General features: G+C 37.9%; 2 protein-coding genes across 6 annotated transcripts; both read right to left on the bottom strand.

Annotated features, from left to right (window-relative positions):
• Positions 1-1,476: 1,476 nt before the first annotated feature.
• On the bottom strand, positions 1,477-18,323 carry top1mt (DNA topoisomerase I mitochondrial). Of its 3 annotated transcripts, none has more exons than XM_060869756.1 (24): positions 18,217-18,323; positions 17,644-17,760; positions 17,000-17,075; positions 16,868-16,920; positions 16,724-16,784; positions 16,572-16,597; positions 16,377-16,445; positions 16,020-16,053; positions 15,835-15,923; positions 14,642-14,708; positions 14,053-14,408; positions 11,907-12,022; positions 11,699-11,820; positions 11,473-11,595; positions 11,167-11,354; positions 10,745-10,889; positions 10,092-10,235; positions 9,742-9,924; positions 9,482-9,573; positions 9,269-9,405; positions 7,625-7,752; positions 5,918-6,012; positions 5,250-5,399; positions 1,477-2,604 (listed from the first exon to the last, which is right to left on the bottom strand). In XM_060869756.1, the coding sequence occupies exons 2-24, from the start codon at positions 17,718-17,720 to the stop codon at positions 2,502-2,504; spliced, it is 2,634 nt and encodes an 877-aa protein (XP_060725739.1). In that variant the 5' UTR covers positions 17,721-17,760; positions 18,217-18,323; the 3' UTR covers positions 1,477-2,501. The 3 variants fall into 3 exon arrangements, with proteins under 3 accessions (XP_060725739.1, XP_060725738.1, XP_060725740.1); XM_060869755.1 differs by lacking the exon at positions 18,217-18,323 and adding an exon at positions 18,055-18,129; XM_060869757.1 differs by lacking the exon at positions 18,217-18,323 and adding an exon at positions 18,055-18,131 and having other exon boundaries at positions 1,479-2,604; positions 9,269-9,383; positions 9,505-9,573.
• Positions 18,324-18,832: 509 nt separating this feature from the next.
• On the bottom strand, positions 18,833-21,766 carry zbtb14 (zinc finger and BTB domain containing 14). 3 transcript variants are annotated; one of them, XM_060869764.1, is made up of 3 exons: positions 21,242-21,589; positions 21,106-21,196; positions 18,833-20,655 (listed from the first exon to the last, which is right to left on the bottom strand). In XM_060869764.1, the coding sequence occupies exon 3, from the start codon at positions 20,639-20,641 to the stop codon at positions 19,310-19,312; it is 1,332 nt and encodes a 443-aa protein (XP_060725747.1). In that variant the 5' UTR covers positions 20,642-20,655; positions 21,106-21,196; positions 21,242-21,589; the 3' UTR covers positions 18,833-19,309. The 3 variants fall into 3 exon arrangements, with proteins under 3 accessions (XP_060725747.1, XP_060725745.1, XP_060725746.1); XM_060869762.1 differs by lacking the exons at positions 21,106-21,196; positions 21,242-21,589 and adding an exon at positions 21,612-21,766; XM_060869763.1 differs by lacking the exons at positions 21,106-21,196; positions 21,242-21,589 and adding an exon at positions 21,607-21,761.
• Between the last annotated feature and the right edge of the window lie 254 nt (positions 21,767-22,020).

Genomic DNA, 22,020 nt, shown 5'->3' with positions numbered 1-22,020 from the left:
CCGTGCCCCCCCGACTCCACATTATCATGCTAAATACGGTTCAGTAAAATACAATATAGCTTTCATTTTGCCAAACTGTGTCTAATGTGCTGAGTTTGTTTTAAGAACCATAAATAGCCATGTCATGCCATTTTGCAATAAAATCATTGGTGTATTTTTAGTTATAAATGTTAGCTAATGATTTCTCCTGCTACAAAGACCTTTCAGGAAAAAAAATCCTTAGCAAAAGACTATAGCAATAAAAGCAGCAATAAACAATAAAGAACAATAGAGATTGATGGCGGCCATGGTTGAAGAGAAACAAACCACTAATTGCTTAAAGAAGCTGTCCTTCATGGGGTTTACATTCCAGCTCAAGTATTTCACACACATTTCTGTGCAGGAAGAAGCAGCATAGACTATTACTGGATCACTCTATCATCAAAGATGCTCTCCTAATCTTAGGCTTTGGATGTCTTTTCAAAGACTTTTTTGAGTTTGAATTTAAAAGAACCTGTCGGCTCTGCTGCACCACTTCTTATATATATATGAACTGTTCTGCTGTCTTTTAGTAACGGCTGCTTTAAGAGCCAACTTTCTACATGTGTGGATGAGGCCTACTTTTATCTTAGTGACTAAGAGAATAGTTCACTTTAATTACAACAAAGAACTTTTGCATTCTCCATTCTGTTTAGTCATAATCTATACACATCTATCTATTAATATCTGTCTTTTCGTCTATTGCATTTTGCGCTATTAGTAATTTTGTAATTGTAAATTCATAATTTCCATCCTTGTAGGTCTATTCATTTTTTTATGCCCTTAAATATGTTAGGCTGCTGGAGGATTCACAGAGTAAGAATTTCACTGTAGGGTGTGACATACAGTTTACTAGTTTACTGTACACTTGAGAAACTCTTGAATCCTGAATATAACCGCACAATTGAAGACAGTAGTTTAGCTCAGACTCATGTTCGTAGATGAAGAAAAAAGTTGTTATAAAAGTTTTTGCGTGTAGATTTTGACATTTTGCATTTTGAGTCGAGTCCCCAGGGTCAGCGCTGTGTAACATCCAGACGTGAAGCTACAATTACATTTTCAGTTACAGGAAATTCTTATAGACTGCAGCCTTTGCAGTTTCTTGGCAACATGACAAGCTGCGTTGTGTGTAAGAAAAAGCAACGATGGAGAAGGTAAAACTATTTATAGTTGCTATAACAAGTGACAACAGGAAGTAAATTCTTTCACAGATGTTACAATAAATTTGATGTAAATTATAAATCGATTAATAGAACATGGCTTTTATCAGTTTTAAAAAAAAAAAAAAAAAGCACACACAAGCCATGTAAATGATGAGAATAAGAAGAATAAAAACACTTCACAAAACACCCATTTTGGGCTTGTAAAGGTAAAAGCACTTTGCTTTCAGCTGCATCTTAGCATCTTCTTGTTGCATACCCCACACTCTATTGTGTGTATTATTATTTTTTTACTGTCTTAACCCGAGTTTTCTAATTATTTGCAATAAGGGCAGAAAGATAACTATAATCACAATCATTAACTGTTAACACTGCTTTATTTAGTTTCGACACCTAAAAAAATCCCTGATTGATATTTTTATTATTCGTTTTCCTTTTTAAATTAAATATTTTCATTCAGTGCTTTCAATAATTAATGGTCATATACAGTGTGTGTGAGTCAGGAACCAATGATATTTATTATTTATAACATGTTCTACACATTCACCTTAATCCCTATGCAGCCACTGTGTCATGTTTTGGCAGATTTTGCTCAACATATTCAGATTGACATTTGTTGAACATTTGTTCTCCCCATGTCCAATATTGGACACCCTGTTGAATAAATCATGGGACATATGAAAAGGCAGGATTTGTCTGAGACTTACACTGCAACGATTACGGACATCACACAGATTATACATGTGAACCTGACACTCAATCTGTAGTCACTATATGTGTTACAGTTTGCATAATAAAAGGAATAATTTCAGCTTACATCCCCTTACCACTCACATCTAAAATGCTATTATTGCTTCTAGTCTAAGCAGAGGAATATACTGAACTTGTGCTTGCAAGCTTGTCTATACTTGGAAACATTTTCTTTGCAAACCATTTAAAAGGCTTGGTGTTGTATTCCAATGTTTGGACAGCTTTTAAGCACAAATGTTGTCAGTGTTACTGTAGGGCAAGGTTTGTTTTTTCCCCTCCTCACAAATAGCCTCTCTGCGCTGCTGAAAATAGAGGATCCATGAGCCACACACCTTTTCATTCAGAAGCAAAGAAACCAAAGTATGACCTTCAGCTTTGTATTCACATTTTACTACACAAATAAATCCGCAAGAGACATCTCACAAGAGTCTTTTTAACCAAGGCTGTCAAAAAAGAAGACGCATCACAGAAAAATGAATAGTAGCTATTCAATATGGTCAAAAAAAAAAAGGAAAAGAAAATGAAAGACTGGAAATGAGAAGGAAAAACAAATGAACAAAGAAACAAAAAGTGTTAGAACTGGAAGTTTTCATCAGCCATGTCAATTGCCCAGGCAAACTTCGCCCTGTGAGTCTTGTTGTAGATCTTCTCCACAGGAACGCCGTTCTTCTTACACCTGTGACAAACATTTCTCTAATCAGTACAGATGAAATATCCACACATGCAATTCTTAGAGACTGGTCAACACCAAGCTATAACAAAACAGAGTAATTACATTACACTAATCATCTATGACTAGAACAGATGAGGTCTGGAATTTCACTACATTTTACTACATAATGTACTTAACAGCAAAAAAGCATTGTTGAGTAAACCTGTGAGGCAAAGTCCTGCAAAGCTACAGCTTTCATTTTCAGTTTTCATTGTTCACAGTGGTTCCATACAACAAAAATTGAAGACAATGAGAATTAAAAAAGCAGCTAAAAAACATGAACTCAAAAGGGGAAATACTGTCTTTACTGCTCCCTTATAATTTGCACCAGATGCGTCATGGTCACCAGAGTGCTGTCCCAAAAATCAGAGTAGACCTTCAGGGCTTCGCTGGAAAGCCAAGTGAGTCATGTGCACAATCCCTCATCAAATCATTAATTAATGATTTTTAAATAATAAATGCACAATTTCACTATCACCTTCATGATTTGCCAGTAACATAACTCGCTTGTGGTTGGTCACATCACATAATTTGCCAATTTTATCACCAAGTCACCTTCTGCTCTATGAAATATAAAATATATATTATTTGAACACTGGAAAACGACCTGTTAATGTTTTTCCTTTCTTCAAAAGTCCAATTTTGGTGAGCCAGTGCCCACTCAGATTCCTGTGTTGGCTGACAGAAATGGAACCTGAAGTAACTCATCTGGCTCAAGGCTCGGTGTATTGTGTGTTCAGAGATGCTTTTCTGCTCACCATGTAGGCGAGTGGTTAAAAAAGTAGTTATTTAGTATCATAGCCTTTCATTGAGCTCGGATTAGTCCCGAGAACCCATTCTCCTCTAACCGGTCTCATTAACAAGGCATTTCAGCCTGCAGAACTGCTGCTCACTGGATTTTTTAAGACAGACTGTTGAGTATGAAAATCCCAGGAGGGCAGCAGCAGCTTCTAAAATGATAAAACTAGTGGGTCTTACACCAACAGACCGTCTGGGCAAATCCAGAGGCTGTAAAACAAACGGCTTTGCTGACAGATGATTTAGCACACACTTATTATTATTGGTATTATACATTAGTCAATAGTTTTATTGGCATAGAAGTGAGACAAAATACCTTCCACTTCAGCTTTTCCCTCATCAGTTATTCTGAATGAAAATCACCATAGGCTGCATTTCAGTCTTTACCACGATCAGCTGTCTGTGCCCTTGAACTTTTAGTTTTGTGGGTGTCATTAAATGCTAATGAGATGTGTTGGGTATGCGCTGTGTACTATACGAGTGATCAACATATTCACATTAGTACGAAGAAAATCAGGCTTTCTGCAACTTGTAAACCTTGCAGAAAATTTTTGTCCATTTTGGCTTAAGCAAACATGAATACAACTTTATTAAAAGATAAATGAGCCTCGATGTGTGCAGTGTCAGGGTGTCTTATTCTGCTGAAAGAGGCCACTGCCATCAGGGAAGTATAATTGCCAAGAAGGAGTGTAAGCAGGACTGCAATGATGCTTAGGTAGGAGTTAAAGTGATATTCACATAAATAAAACCTCTTCCATAATGTATGCACATAAATGAATTATGATTTTATAGTCCTTAGTAATATACATCAGTCTGATGTCAGCTGCACCTCCTGGTTGCAAAATCATATCAAAAGACTACAGTGAATTTCAATTGCAAGCCAAAATTTGTTTTCTAAAATGTCGCATTATGCTGTTGGGCGTCAGATTCAGAAAAACATTCATAAACACCTTCATTTTTAGCACACACTATTGAATCCGACACCTTTCCCAGCCAACAGAGGACAGGTGTAGTTACAGGAAGTTGAGGGTGGGGTTAAAACTGAATTGTGGCACTCCATCTTTGCATTCATGTCCTTTGCCAAGTAGCTAATTATCATACAAGTAAAGTCTGTTTGCTATTAGCGATTTAACACTTATATTTCTATGTAGCGAACATAGGTTCTAGGTGAGCTGCAAAAACAATATGAATTAGACATTAAGAAAATAGCTAGATTTCACTTAATAAATAGACCATGCTCTTACTGAGACGTTGCCTATAAAGTCCATGTTCAGCTTTCAAATGAGTTCAGAGCATCTGTTTGGGCAACATCTCTGCTATCAGTACCATGGCATCCTTGATGTTCTAATCATAAGATAGAACATGCTCACAAGAGACTTGTATGCCTTCAATTTGTCTCTAGTGTAAAGCCTTGGCTCTACTACGAGGTATGTAAATCTGTCTGGGCGTTGTCTGAATCATTTAGCCACTGTCAGGACACCAAAGCATAAGAATCTTTTAGAGTTACACCATATCAAAGAAAAGTGTTAGTTTAGCTGAATAGGCAGGTAACATTTTACTTTAATATGTCACTCATTCATAAAGAAAATATTTGAATCGAATATATATAGCAGAGTCAAGTTGCTCGGCTACTTGAGACTTTTTGAAAACAGGCTGCGTATTAATCCATTTTTGTTTACAAACACTAAAGGCAATATTTTAATATTTTACCTAATATTTTATAAAGGCAAAATTCACTTTACTGCAGCTTTCATTAAGCCAACCAGCAGCAGAAAATTGCATGCTGTAGTGTGAAATGTGGAACATGTTACCAGGCCACAGTGATGCGGGGGTCGAGGTAGTTGAGCTTAGAAGTGCCCAGAGCGATGACCTTGTTCTCCTCTCGGTCCGTCTCCTGCAGCTTGAGCTTCTTTAACTGTTCTGAAAGTCTCTTCAAAGCTTTTTCCTTTTTCTCCACCAGCCTAACAGGGAGCAGTGGAACGAGAGGGAGGCTTGTTTTCAGAGAAATAACATGCTTCAGGTACAATATGCAGATGAGCGTTGATGTACTGCTGTGTGTTCATGCTGCAGAGCGTTGGTGCCTTTACTTACAGCGTTTCCAGCTTTTAGCGAGTTTAAGATTCATTTATACGCATTGATGTTTATTTTGTTTCTTTCTGCTGTATTATTACCATTATAGTTATACCTGCTAGTAAAGCAAAACGACAGATAACTCCACAAGCTCATACTGTGGTTTGTGAAATGATACAAATTTACAAATGAAAGTCACAATTAAAACCTGCTATTCTTTGCACAAATATCACTTCATTCTTTAAACAATCACAGCCGTTGCCAGTCGGAATAGATTCTCTTAAACAAAAATGTCAGAAGGCTTTGTGTAAAACACAACATTCATCAGGCAAACCTTGAATCAACTCCAAAACACCACACAAAAGCCAGTAAATACACAATGGTGCTCGTTTCAGTGTTGACTTCTTACTTCTTTGACTTCTCCGACGGTTGCTCCCTGTGATCTTTCTTTGCTTGCTTTAGTTCCATTTTAGCTTTCTCCACTTCCTCCTTTTTCTTTTTGATCTGTAGAAACACAAAAACACCCACCTAAGCATCTTCACATGGATAGAGAAAGAGCAGAACACACAGAATGCAATGACAGCCTACTACTGATATGCTACCGATAACCTAGTGTCTATTTAGATAAAATCAGCTCTGATGTCTGTCCGACTGCGATCATCAATCAGTGTACCATATGTCCTGTCGGATGTCACTGTGGATGAATTCTGGCAAGCACTCAAAAATGCAAACAGGATATGACCAAAATTCATTTTTGAAAACATGTTCTTTAAATAATGAATCTAATTTAGGCTATGTGCCTGCAGAGATTATATTTGGTAAAGAGCCAATTTAACAAAAGGCTACTTAAGGCGTCTAAAACATTGATGTGAAGTGTCGTTTTCTCACACAGTGAATGTCAGACTTTGATCCAGTTGCTGGATAACTATCTGCTGTAGTGAAACAGACACCAGACAAATCACATCAGCTTGTAGTCAGATACCAGCTGTCAAAATACGACGTGATGACACATCGTGTCAGAATGAAATCCGTAAATGCCGATTTTGTCCTTTTAGTATTTGAAGATATACTCCTGATCAAAAATTCCATATTATAAATCGTTTCATTTAAAACATTTGCCACAAGTCTTGCAGCACTAATGGTGCCATGTGAATGATTTGTCCTGTTTGTCTTCTTTTTATAATCCATTCAGTACACCAATGTAATACAAAAAAAAGAATAATCTCTTCTGGCTCGTTGCTGTAATAATTGTCCCAACACAAGTAACACTGAGATAAATTAAGCATTTGCTCAAAGTAGTTCAATCTCTGATTTTAATCGACGCCAAGATTCCTAAGGATATTTTTGCACAAACATGCTTAGTGTTGAATTTCCTTTTTTGTTGCCAAAAGCAATTAGCAGAAATAAATAAATAAAAGAAAAGACCTGAATTTCATCAACGTCTAGATTTTAATAAACCTGGCTTGTGTGTCAGTTTCAATGTCAGTCGTTTTCTTGGTGCCAATATAGTTAACTAAACAACAAATCAGTAAGAACATTAAGACAGTCCAGTACATCTTCCACACTGAAGTTTATAATGAGCTGCAGTTCTGTCTCAAATCAGTAAAAAACAGGCCGATCAGAACTGGACAAAGTAAAAGAAACCTGATATTTAAAGGACAAGTTGATGACTTATACCAGTCACAAAATCATTGCCTGATTTTGCCACCGTGACATTTGCCACAGTGCATCTGGATAAGGCCTTCTGCCAAACTCCATAAATGTAGTTTACAATCAGCTCCTCATTTCAGCCTGTACACACTAACTATGCTATACATATACACTTATACAAAAAAATGAAGACAAATTCAGGGTTATAAACAGTACCAAATCTGTTAAATGCTGTGACTAAGATGCTGCAGGTCCTCAATGCTAACTACAGCACTAGTGTATGTGCTTGATTCGGACTAAAATGTTACAAGGACCTGAAGTTAATGATTAGAAAACCACATTACAGGAAAAACACTTGACACAACATCTTAAGTCATGAGACTTAATTCAGAAACATACATATAATTAATGTGTTTACAGGATCAATTTTACAGAAGTAAAAATGAACAGGAAATCTCAGTCTCACCTTCTCCTGAAGAGCCAGCATGGACTTCTCAAATGTTTTGGGTGCTGCCCTCTGGTGGTTACAAAGTATAGCCACAGCCCTGTTTGCTCGGTTATATGCCAGTAGCTTTTCTTCCACGGTCATATTGTCTGACCAACACAGGACACGTGCGTAAGGGTTTAAAAGCCATTATACATGAACCAAATTCATTTTATGTTCTATAAAATCAGAATAGATCTACACCAATGTATCTGCCATTAAGTCACCCACACATGTACACACACTCCTACCCAACAACCCACCCACCCTACACCTGCCCACAGACACACACAGCCAGTGGCAGAAAATAAAAGGTCAATGTGACACCATGTCTACAAAATTACCTCTTGCTAAACCTATTAATAATATTTAATAATAACTTGAGGCAGAAAGAGAAAGCTAATGTTTCTGCACTGCCCAATTTTCATAGATCAGGTATTTTTTCCATCAGAGTTGACACACAAAACTTTGTCCTGGTTACTCACTCCTAATCTGTGATTGAAAGAAATTCTTTTATGCTTAAGTTGATTATTAATCAATAATTCTTAATTAAGAATATGTAATAAAATAAATTAGGAATGATACATGTGAATGCAACAAGATACATCATTCATTCATTCATCTTCTACCGCTTATCCGAACTACCTCGGGTCACGGGGAGCCTGTGCCTATCTCAGGCGTCATTGGGCATCAAGGCAGGATACACCCTGGACGGAGTGCCAACCCATCGCAGGGCACACACACACACACACACACACACACACCCTCTCATTCACTCACACAATCACACACTAGGGACAATTTTCCAGAGATGCCAGTCAACCTACCATGCATGTGTTTGGACCGGGGGAGGAAACCGGAGTACCGGGAGGAAACCCCCGAGGCACGGGGAGATCATGCAAACTCCACAAACACAAGGTGGAGGCGGGACTCGAACCCCGACCCTGGAGGTGTGAGGCGAACGTGCTAACCACTAAGCCACCGTGCCCCCTTTAAGATACATCAAATAAAATATAATACTACAATTCTTACTGTTTTATTTAACCTTCTGAATCTCTGTAATTAGTGACTGATCAAAAATAAAGATAACACGTTAGAGCAGAATAATCACTCCAGTTTGTGCTGCTCTGTTTCTCTAGATTAGACAGAACCTGAAAGTGTTTTGAACAACTTTACTGCAAAGCTGAATGCTCACAAAAAAGCTTTTTTTTTTTTTTAAAAAGATCATAAGCTGTATTTGTGCCCGACAATGTAGTACTTTGACTTATATAAAGGGAAATAACTACGTAAATATGTTATGCTGTGTTTGGAAAGTATTGTTTCATATGCAGTGTTTTTAATCAACATTTTAAGTGGCCTTTGCAGATGGAACAATCAGAAGTTGGCAAAATGCTTCAACACATTGAGATCAACAAAGTACTCAATATTTACATAATTGTCCAACAGACAGATGCAAGTTAGTTTTTGATTGCTAAAGGTTATGACTAATTTTTTATTATGCAGTCATCAAGTTCCAGTCTTGGCTCAGTTTCTCCAGTCCACCTCACTGGAATTGAAGCATATGAAAAGGAAGAATCTGAGCCAGTATATTTGCTCCTACTGAAAGGTGTGTGTGTGTGCACAGACCTGTGGTGAGTTTATCCAGCTGTTCCTGCAGAGTGGTGGAAGCATTGAAAGTTCGAAACACTTTGGCTGTCAGTCCAGGCATTGCTTCGTTCAGCTTTTTATTGAGGTAGACGGTCTGCAATGAGGTGGACATGAAACTAATGCATTTATTTTATGTAATGCGGTTCTTGATTGTGAATAGATCTCTACATAAATATATGTAATGGATTATACCAAAAGTGAAGCACGAGGCTTACAGAAATTCTGTCGAACAAGTCATCTTCTGGATTCTTGTTTTCCATAAAAAGTTTCAAGTTTTTGAAAACCTGAAGACAAATATAATACATGGTAGTGAATATGGCAAAAAAAAAAAAATCTACTTATTTCTGTAAGCAGTGGAACTCTGCTGGTGTGCACACACTCTCAGACCTAATTAAAATGAGTTATATTTAAAGCATAAACTCACACATTTACAGTGGAACAGCAGTACTCACTTTTTTTTCAACAGGCACTTTGTTGTAGTAGCGAATAGAGTCCTTGCCCAGGAAATCAAACTCCACTACGTAGTCCTGACCATCCTGATGCTCGTGGAGGGTAATGTGCTCTACACGCAGAGAGCAGCAACCTACCGTGTCTGCAGTATCATCGTCCTTCTCATTACCAGCCCTCAGAGCTAGCTACACACACACACACACACACAGTATTCTATTAAGATACTGCACGATATACACCGCTTGTATATACACAACAGTGGGGTTGTGTATCTTTTTTAATACTGCGCTATAAATGTTAGTGAATTGATTGGTCCATGTTTAACATGATGCACAGCACTGAAGTAACCCACCTTGTCAATGAAGTATAAAGCGACACCTCGTTGTCTCTGTTTCATCTCTCGAGCAGTCCAGGCCAGTCGGTACTCACGCCTGATAGCATCCACTCTCAGTTTCAGCTTACGGGCAGTTTCATACTTCTGCCAGTCCTTCTCACCCTGCACAGGGAAGACAACAAAATACAGTACACAAAATTCAGCATGAACATTAAAGCTTCTTTAGACGCACAGTCCACAAACTAACAAAATGACATAACTGTAAACTAATACTCAGTCTCTGATAACATGTCACTATAGAAACATTTTATAACATGCAGTTTTTACATACATAAAGTGTGTAAACAAACCAACAGGGACTGCATTTGTGTATCTAAGGCCATTTTCACACTTCTTAAAATTCGTTTAAAACCAAACTGAATAGTGGGATTATACATAATTTCCGTTGTAAAAAGTTCTAGACATGTCAAATGTCTAGGTAACAGAGGCACAAAGTTTAGCCAAAGTACTAATACAACTGTAAACCTCTCCTTTGTGCAATTTTGTTTGCATATTCAGAGAAATAAGAATAGGTATATAGTAGATATATATACACTGTAGATATTAAAATAAAATACTGCTTTTAGTTTTATGTAGTATTACAAGGAGTAGCTATGTGTAAGGCTTTACACCTTCAGTTTGGAGCTGGGGTTGAGCATGATGTACTTGATGTGTCCATGGATGTTCTCCACCCAGGATGCTAGCCATGTGACCGCATTATCATGCTGAACTCTCTTCCACCGATGGCCTGCAGGTGGCTCTGGGACCTTCACGTCTCTGACCAAAACAAAGATCATTAAGGATTTAAAAAACCCATCAGTTAAAAGTAATTAACAGGATCTACATAAAGATTTGCTTATGTCTCAGCGGTTCACACATTTAAATGACACCACCATGGACCAACATTTATTGGAAACTGATTAACAATACAGAATAACTGTATTACCTACAGAATAACCTACTGGGGCCATATTACTGTGGTATAATGTATTGTGTAAAGTTATCAACTGCTTATCTCTATCCTTAACCTCTATCCATCTGAGCTTTTACTTACTGACTGCAGTTAATAATCACATCTTCAGGCTGGACACGTTTCTTCAGTTTGCCCATTTTAGGGTGCTCTCCTCGTCCTCTAAACAGCCCTGGAGGCTCCAGACGAAAATTTCCTATTTTCTCCTTATGTCCATCCAGCAGACAGTAGCCATACTCCTCTGTTAGTTTATTGGCTTCCTCCTTTAAAACCTAAGTGCCAGAAATAATAATATATGAATGCCATATATTCAGATGCATAAAAGTACAATAGCAAAGTTAACTACCTAATGCAATAGAACTAATATACAGTAAAAGTCCCAAACAGAACCTGTTTTTCTTCTTTGGTCATGTTCTTCTTCTCTTCTGCCTTTTCCAAAAAGTATTGATGTATTTTGCCGAAGTCACACTTGGACAGCTTCTTGATTTGTTTCCTCTCATCTTCTGTCATTACCTATAGACAGAGCAGGACATACTAGCCTAATGAAGAAGCTGCTTCTGATGGCAAAACCAGAAAAAGTGAGGTACTGAGGACAGAAGATAAATTGCTTGCTTACCTCCCTCCAGTCAGTGAAGAAATTAGATTGAAAAGTCTCCTTGGCGGTGTACTCATGATCCAGCATCTTGGCATAGAAAGTTGCTACTTCTTCAGCAACCAGGCTAAGCTGCAAAGGTTTTCCTACAAAAAAAGCAAAACAAAAACCATGGCATTCAGCTTTGGACAAATGAAAATCTCCCATGTAGTATAGTAGAATAAACACTCACCATCATATAAAAATGGCACATTGCTTGGTAAAGGTTCATATTCTGGTGGGAAGAGAGGCCCTTTATGCTCAAGACTTTTCCATTTCTGACCATCAGCATGCTTCCCTTCCTCCCACCTACACAACAGTCATGATTAAAATAACTGAAAAGCACTCAAAGCTTTTATGGAAGTTGCTGAAAAAATGCCAAAATATTATAGCAAACAAATAACCTGTCTGTGAGATGTCTAAGTGCATCAAAAACAGCATGTAAAAATGACAGTTACCAGTTTATTAGACACATCATATCTTACAATCACAAATCCTCCCTATAATGTATAAATGAATTCTGCGAGTTTTTATCCCACTATAAGAGCATCACTGACATTTGTGTAAATCACTGAAGCATTATATCTTTTGTTAAGAGAAGGATTTACAAAAAAAATTAGTACTCAAAGTATACAACCGCTTGGGGTTCCTTCTTTACTTCTGAGCAGTGTACAAATACCACAATGGAACAAGTCTGTAGCCTAGTGAACCAGAGTTAATGCATCCACTGATAGAGACTTAAGCACTTTTGTATGTCGCTCTGGATAATGATGTCTGCCAAATGATGTAAATGTAAATGAAAAAGAAACAAACATGTAAAAAAAACAGGGGGAGGGGGAAAAAAAACCACGGTGTAGTAAGATCAAAATGAAAAAAAAAAAGAGAAAAAACATTTTGAATAAAGCTGTCAACTTTGCAATATGTAACAATACATACAGCAGTGATATAGTGACATTTTATTTAATTATTTTACATATTTATTCTATTTTTTATGAACTACACTTATGTAAAAAAGTATCAGGTTTCAATCATTTCGGGACCCAGCCGTGCAGTCGGCATTCACAAATATTTAGGAACATTTAGGCCAATTCTTTCTGATGAGCTTAGTGAAATCAAGCGCAGTACTGTGATAGGATGCCACCTTTACAATAAGTCAATTTGTGAAACTTCACCCTGCTAGATATTAGACAGTCAAGCACAAGTCCTATTGCTGGAATCTGGAAACATGTAAGAATAGAAACAACTCAGATACAAAACAGAAGACCACAGACACAGAGTAGTGTGCTGAGGTACATGATGTGTAAAAGTCACCAAAGTGCTGCTGATTTCAGAGCTGATCAGTTCCAAATTTCCACTGGCATTAACAACACAATTATTGTGCACCAGGCACTTCATGGTATCTGAATCTGTCCAGCATACAGCAGTCCTATATGCCTTTCATATTTACAGACCTAATAGAGAAGGCTTGACAAAATGGTCATGAGAACAGGTACAAGCTAAATGCACTTATTTTCAGGTGGACTGAAATAAGGAAAAATATTTGACCTGCTTTTTCTTTCAGAAAAACCCTAACAAAAACAAAAAACTTAAGGAGGTATGTTTATTATATTGTTGTTGTTTTTTTTGTCTACTCTGATAATGTTAGAACAGAAAAATGTGGTAGTAAATGGCTCAAAGACTTGGGGCTAACATCCATGTGAGAATTAAAGCCACCGTAACCATGGCAACCACTTGCCTATCTAGCTAACTCACCTTGGCACGCGCACACATGCAGCAACACGAGCATGTTTTCTGATTGAGTGACACCCAAGAAACTTTACCGAAAAGCGAATCAGCAGAGTCAAAGCACCATAACACTCTCTCATTCCAGTTAAAAAAGAAAAGAAAAAAAAAAAAAAGAATACAGAACAACGTAAAGCCTAAAACTAAGTCAGAGCACTAAAATACACGCAAATCAATGACTGTGTCACATAAGCTATAGTCCTGCCGGAAACGGGTGATGGTTTTGAGTTCCGCACAAAACAATAAGCTTACGAATAATAGATTTGGAAACGTACTTAGTTTAATTCATCAAGTATCCATTCATTTCATAAACATAGGTTAATGTGTACAATAGTGTTGTTTGTTTATTTATTAGAGCTTTCCAAAGTGAACACGTGAGGCCTGGATGTAAAAACAACAACAACAAGTATAGCGTTGTGATTCACACTGCTGTATTTAACTTAAAAAAAGTTTCATAGACCTCACTTTCAGAGCCACTGGTTTGGGTTACATGCTGAAAGGGTAATAAGAAATAAATATGTACTCGATCCTTAAGTGTTTATCATTCCATTCCTTACCATTTCCATTTACCAGCTTCATCTTCAGCTTTTTTTGCTTCTTTTTCTTTATGGTCTTTCTTGCCCTTCTCTTCCCTCTTGGGCTTTTTATTTTTCTTTGGTTCATTATGTTCTGTGCTGTGAGAGCTCCTTTTTTTCTTCTGGCCTTGTGTTTTATCTTTTGTAGTATTGACAGTGCACTCTTTGTCCCTCTTCTTTTCAGCCTTGGATTTCTCTTTTCTCACCTCTAGATCATTCTCATCAGGCACACAGGCTTGTGTACAGCCAGAGATGGGATCATAGATTTGCACTCCAACGTCGTCTTCTTTTAAAGCTGTCGGAGATGTGTGGCTGTTATCAGTCTGCTTCACTTTTGCCTGTTAAACAGTTTCATATTAACAGCATCACAAACGATGAATAACTAATGAAATTCATATGATAATCTGATGCAATAACCTTATTCTAATTACAGCAAATGAAATAAATCACCTAAAACAATTTATGTTAAAGCACAGAAAAATTAAAATGTGCATCACTCTGAAAAAGACAGTATCAATATTATTTGACAGATTTTAAATGATTTTATGAAATACCTGAATTTTACACTTACATGAATTTTATTACAGTTAACATCAGTCGAACCGTTACTGTCTTTCTTTTTCCAATCCTTTTCTGATCTGCAAAGCAGAAGAGATCAGACGCACACTATTTCACACCATTTAGTATTATGTAGCTATGTGATATTCATTGTTTCCTCACTGAATGAATGGATTGCTTCACACCTGGCATAAATATGTGGATACCTGACCAATCACACCCATATGTGCTTGCTGAATATCCCATTATAGATGCAACCTCCCTTTGCTATTATAATTACTTCTCATCTGGGAAGGTTTTACACTAGATTTAGGGGCAAAGCTGAGGAGTTGTGAGGTGTGCTCATTCAGTCACAAAAGGAGCATTCGTGAGGTCAGGTTGTGATGTGGGGTGAAGAGGATCTCAAATTCATCCCATAAGGGATCAGTGGGGTTAAGATCAGTTCTCTGTGCAGGATACTTGAGTTCTTCCACATCAACCTTCATAAACTGACCAAAAAAAGCACGGATATTGTGCAGAGATGCATTATCATACTAGAACAGGGCCCGTTAGCTCAGGTGAAGGAAGACTGTAATGCTACAGCATACAATGACATTCTAGACAACTGTGTTTTTCCAACAGTTCCACATATGGTGAAGATCATGTGTTCAAAACTTGATCAGGTATAGATAAGTTTGCTTAATTTGTTATTTGGGGTGTCTAATCTGCAAAGGGCCAGTGTCTGAGCAGGTTTTCATACCAATCAAGCAGGAACCATACCCATTTCCACGTGTCTAATCAGTTGAGCTTGGCTTTCAGAAGATTCAGGTGTGGCTTCTGCTTGGTTGGAATAAAAACCTGCCCCCACATTGGCCCTTTCTGGATTTGACACTGCAGTTCTAATTAATTGAGAATTCTGGTATTTGTATGCAAATAAAACTACATCAACTGTAAAGACTTCAGTCAAATGGATTCAAGGTCATGCATGTAATCTACAAGTAGTTGTGAAATTATTGATGTACATGATTGTTCATCCACAGAGAAGCTACATAATCACCCCACCATTCATGCATATTCACTCATGCTGTATTTCTCATACTTTTAGAGAATGCTGAGTAAATTGATAAGTGTATTCACATTATCTCATGTGAATTAAATTAAGTTATATTTTAAAATATTATTATTAATAAATTAGGTCCCATGAAATGACAATGTCCTTAATTGCACCTGCTTCCTTGGGGTTTAAGATCTTTGTCGTCTGTAATCTTGTGGCGATCCTTGTGACTGTGGCTGCTTTGATTGCCGTTATTGCTCAACTAGAAATAAATTAAGATAAACAATTATAAGCAATTAGTCTAATACTATCCAAATCACAACCGTGTAGAGAAAAAAAAAAAAAAAAAACCACATACCTTGCAATTCTTAGCTTCCACAGGTAAAAAATCTCTAACAATACAGAGACAAATCAATATATAGTATAATATTTAGTCTTGCTAACAAGCTGCCAGCAAAACAGCAGTGCTGCCTTTGAGTTCAAGATACATATTTTAACGCTGAAGTTACATTACTTTATAAATGCAAAGATTCATAAAATGTAAACCTCTAATAAACAGCTTTCAATTATATTTTTTAAATAAAAAAATACTGACAATAACCATTATATCACAACATGTATTGTGAAAATCTATCACAATATGGAGAATATACTGTCATATTACCCAGCTTCAACAAAATATAAAACATTTTTGAAAGGTTTTCAAGCCACTAACAATTCACATCCTTCATTTTCTGTTCCTTGTGGTCGCATTATTTTCTCCAAGTTATTGTTTCCATCCACTCTAAGAAAACAACAGATAATTTGTATTCATGATATGCTATAAATTGTCTAGCATTTATATTACTCACTATATATATATATATACTATTTTGGAATCATTTAAACAAACAGCTAATAAATAACTTGCCTCTTTTCCAAGTCTTCATATGAATCCTATCAGAAACAAGCATATTGCTTACATAAAAGAAAGCTCAAAGAATATTACAAAAGACCAGAAGAATGGTTACAGTGATATCACATGGACAACATTTCACAAAAAAAAGGTTTCATAGCTCATACCAACTTAATGGCCTCAGCTTCAGATCCACTGGTCCCAGCATCAGACTTCAATTTTTTAGAGCTATATGAAGCACATATAGTATGGATACTGAGGTATGACTAACAATATGGATTCATTTATCTGGCCAAAGACCTCAAACACACCTTGTGATCTTAGACTCCTGCAGAGGCTTGCGTCCAGATCCCGAATGCGAGTTCTGCGTGGATGCAAAATTAAAAAAGCCTTGTTATACATGTGTGGCTAATAGAAATTATGAACGTTCATGTCTAGCATACCTTTGCAGATGATCTGTGGTGCTTTCCATCTACTTCATGTTTTTCCTTGGATCCTGATTTTGCTTTCTTCCTAACCCTGGCATTAAACATGATTTATGACATTTGGCAGGGAAAGGGGTCACAATTTTGGGTTTTAAATAAAATTTTGCAACATAATGCTAAATAACGGAATAAAAATGTCTATATATATATATATATATATATATATATATATATATATATATATATATACACACAGAAAAACTTTATTAGGAACATCTGTACACCAAACCATTAATGTAATTATCTAATCAGCCAAATGTTATGAAGTCTTGATCTGAATCCAACAGAAAACCTTTGTGATGTGATAGAACAGGGATTTGCTGCATAAACATGCACCAGAAAATCTGCAGGCACCTTGAAAATGTCAATATAGACCAGAATCTCTAAGAAATGTTTCTAAAATTTTGTGAAATGTTGCTGGAAAGTGCTCAATTGGTGTATTTTGAAGAGCCAGTAATGACGTTTGAAGAAGCAGTGTAATGGATTTGAATGGCAACCGGGCTAGCTTTGTCAATCAGACATGGCAATCTTATCTGTAAGGAACTTTGGATAAAAACTGCTTCTAAACATAGATACTAATATTACAGGCTCTTTTTCTGTACCTGGGGTCACCTGTCTCAGCTGATCTCTTCTTGCTGTGTGAATGGCCTTCTCTGGCTCGGTCACCTTCCTCTGTCATGTTTCATCACTGAGTTTGAGCACTATGTGATTTCTCCCAACTTTTAAAAAGAGAGAAAAATAAAATCATTAATACTGAATGGATCCGTCAAGGACTAAAAGAAAAAACAGCAAACATTCACTGACATGGTTTCTAAACTCATAACCTGCGCTCATGAGAATAAAGCATAGTGAATGTCAAACACTAGACTTTAAATTGAACTTATTCTAAAAATTAAAGCAAAATTTACAACTTATCTGAGAACAGTGACCAAGATAAATCCCACGTTTTTTATGAGCATCTAAAAAAGCGTCTAGTGTGAAAAAAAAAACCCAAACCTGAGACTTCAACATACCAAGTTTGAGAAATCACCACCTACATATATTATACACTTTCCCCCAGAACTGTTCGTCTTCAAGCTATACCTAACACAAAAGCTTGAAAAGAGATAAACAGCGTAACTAAATTGGGTAAATAACACTCATATTTTGGGAATGAAGTGACGAAGGTAGTTTACCTTATTCACACCAAGTGCTCCTTATCGCCAATTGCGCATGCGCATTAACCGTGCGAACTCTCAAGATTGTCACGCCACGCTGCTAATTTATTCATCTGGTCACAGCAGTCGGAAACGTGACGCCCAATAAAGACAAGCAATGTTTCACTGACTAGGAAAGGTATTATTCTAAATGTCTTCGGGTTGTTCTGTAGCAAGGAAAACCTACTAACCATTTAGTACACGTTTTTAAATAAGGTCACACGTTTCTCTTTATGAGCAGCAACAAGATTAAACGTGTCTCCTCATCGTTCACAGCTGGGACAATCTTTTCTAAAATGTTCCATGGTTTGACTTTTCATTCATCTTCAGTAACCAATTTACCCTGGTAAGGTCCACTGTGAATCTGGAGCGTATCAAGAAAACCCAGTAGATTACAGGGCAACATGTGCGCTCAGATACACACACACTCAATCACACACACTCACTCACACTCATACCTAGGAACAATTTAGCCGAGTCAGTTCACTTACTGTTTTTACATTTCAGAAGCTAAATTGTGATGATTAGGAATGACTTAATGTTCAACAGGTTTGGATCAAACGCACAAAATTCAACAGATACACAAAGGTCTCTATTTTTGGAAATGCTTTTTTTATTACAGCAAAAATATCAATAATGTAAATCTTTTCATCTTGCAAGATAGTTGATGGAAAGATTACCATCAAAGACAATTTTCATCAGCATTTTGATAATTCTGTTTACTTAGCAAAACTGGCACTGTGCATGTGTACTTTGTCAACAAGTGTAGTCAGTACAATCCATTGTCCATTGCACTGCCACAAATAGTCAAATACATTTGGTATGAAGTTTACAGTGGAAAAAAATCTTGCACCATTTACATTTGGAAGAAAATAAAAACATTCAACAGTGTTAATCAACTTATTCATCTAAAATTAATAAACTATCAAGATCTGATATTCTAATAGTTCAGAAAAATGAACTTAAGACATGACCAAAACAATAAGACTGCATCTGTTCACCATATCGAAATGGGTAAGAAAAGATTGTTCTACAGTGCATTAGTGTGAGTGTATTGAACACACACGTTATGTTATGAGCATGCTATGGATTCCAGTTGCTGCTCAGCCTCTGCTGCCATTGCTGCTGCTTGCAGCTGTTCAGTCTCACTCTGCAAGCTGTTTGAAGACAGCTGCTTCCTCTCACTGTGCATGTTGTTCTCATGTCTCTTCAAATCAGATGCTTTGGCAAAGGCCTTGGTGCAGGAGCTACACCTGAAAGGCTTTTCACCCCGGTGTCGCCGTTCGTGGTCCTTCAGATGGGACTTGTGTTTAAAAGCTTTTTCACACATCTGGCAGTTGAAGGGGCGCTCGTTGCTGTGCACCCTCTCATGTTTCTTCAGATCTGGGGCACGGATGAAAGACTTGCCACAGTCTTCGCATCTGTATGGTTTGAAGCCAGTGTGGATTTTTAAATGCTCTTTCAAGTGTGCCTGTGTGGTGAACGCTTTGGTGCATATCTCACATATGAACGGTCTCTCAGCAGAATGCAGCTTTTCATGTTTCCTCAGCCGGTTCTCATCCACAAAGGTCTTCCCACAAACCTGGCAGGCGAAATGGTCCCTGGTGCCGTACAGCAGGTATTCAAGCTTCATGTCTGCAGTAGCTGTGCTCCATCCAGGAGCTTGCTCATCCTTAACATCCCCCATGCTGTCAGCAAATGCAAGTGTCTGGGTGTGAGCGGCAAGCTCTTTTGGCTCAGTGTCCATTGCTTCAACGTCCTGATCATAACAGGCAACCTTGTGTACATCCTCCTGGGTTAACTCCTTTAATAGTGAGGTGGCTTCCTCCACTCGCAGGGCACTGTTTGGTGATTTGTCTAGATCATGATTGCCTTGAGGTTCCTCAACAATATCGTCAGGCGTGTCATCTTGGTCCCCAATGACCTGGACATCACTGTCTTGGTTTAACTGGGGTTCATCTGGTTGAAGCCCCATTTTCACAAGGTCATAAGGATATTTGGCATTTTTATGGTCATTTTTCTCCTCAGAGGACATGTCGCGTTTCTGAGAGCAGAGCTTGTCCAAAAAACGTATTCCAAGTATTTGTCCAGATGACATCATTAAATTAACATCTTTCTTCTTTACTGAAATCTTTGCTGTGTACATGTAATTCAGCACCTCTTCGAAAATGTCCGAGCGAATAAAGTCAATCTCGATGACGGAGGAGCTGTCCACCTCGTGCTTCTTAAAAAGCTTTTTGAAATAATTGCTGCAAGCCGCTAACACACATCGATGTGCCCTGAACTTAACGTCTTCGACCACCACAGCTATGTCACAGTGCTCGCCTTCTAGTCTCTGCTCGTTCAAAATCTTCAGGAAAATAGTTTTGTGTTCATCATCCACATATTTCAAAGTTTCTGACATGCTGGAACAGGGTTCTGGTGGGAAAAAGAGAAATGAGATGTTTATTGTTCTTGATTCAGGAACACAAACACTTATGCTATAAATAACTTGTACTTTTGATACAGATTTAAAACGAGATCAAGATGTAAACATGTTTTCATTGATTCTGAACAGTTTAACTCAAACATGAGTAGATAGATAAATTCCTGTAAAGCCTAAACGTTTCAAGCTTTTTCCCCACATTACCCTGCAGGATAAGCTGTTATTTAAGAGCGATAATCAATAAATGAGTTTACATCTTTACATCTAATATATTAGCTTCTGAGTCAAAATATGTTGCTAACTAGCAGCAGGCTACTGACATTCCGAGGCCGGAGGTGTGAAAAACATGTTTATAAACACATTTGTTGTATCCTGTAAATATCAAACATGCTCTGTGTTAGTTAATGGTTGTCTGGGCTAATAATTATATCTGTATTATTTACCTGCCGCATTAGCCACCCCGGTTAGCAACCATCTTGTTATGCTATTGCCTAAAGGCGGCGGCTATTATGTATTTAGCATTTAGCATGACGGCTAGCTAGCCAGCTAGCTTTATACATTCGCCGGCTAGCTAGCTACCTAGCTAGCAGTGTAGCTAAATATCATAAATAAACCATTGTTCTCTCACACAAATCTATTTCGCAACTAAAATCCCCGTCAAGGTGAATAAAATGTCTGTCCATCAAATTAAATCGTTATAACCAGGCTACATGGCGGCAGTTTTTGAACACGGGACTCCGTGTGTGTGTGTGTGAGTATGTGTGTGTGTATATATCTTCCCCCCTTCAGCTAGTAATATGGACGCCGTTCACGACGGACACAAGCACGAGCAGCCATGAACACTCCTGACATGACGAAGCCGAGAACGCGCAGGCATCCTGCTCAAACATTATGCAATTATCTTAAAAGCTGCTCCAATTAGCGAAAAAAGCGCATTTCTCAACCTTACGTGGCGTTTTGATCCCCTGGAGAAGTCTACGTTGAATGTCACGCAGCCAGTAGTGAATAATGCACTTTGTGTTTTGTTGGCCTGAGGACGAGCGCACACACGCGGGAGGACGCGCTTGCGCCAGCACGGAACTGCAGACAGAGCGAGGGCGTGCGCAGCCGTGCCGCCAGCCAGCGCACTTACGCAAACAGCGCAAAGCGGCACACACTCAGTGCAAGCGGCAGCTCAGCTTGCGTTAGTTTGGTGAATATGAATCTCTGGAGCGCGGATACGGAGCTGCTGGCGGCGCGAAAGACTGTCACGAGCGGGAAATGAAAGTGCACGCAGTTTGCGCGCCACTGTAACAGAGAGAGCTGAACAGTGTCAAGATTTCTGTGTCACAATATCACACAAATCATGCCCTCGTTCT

This window comes from Tachysurus vachellii, chromosome 5 (genome assembly GCF_030014155.1).
Source record: "Tachysurus vachellii isolate PV-2020 chromosome 5, HZAU_Pvac_v1, whole genome shotgun sequence".
NCBI classification, from domain to species: domain Eukaryota; kingdom Metazoa; phylum Chordata; class Actinopteri; order Siluriformes; family Bagridae; genus Tachysurus; species Tachysurus vachellii.
Note: the sequence above shows the minus strand (reverse complement) of the source record. Positions and strands in the feature narration are given on the sequence as shown.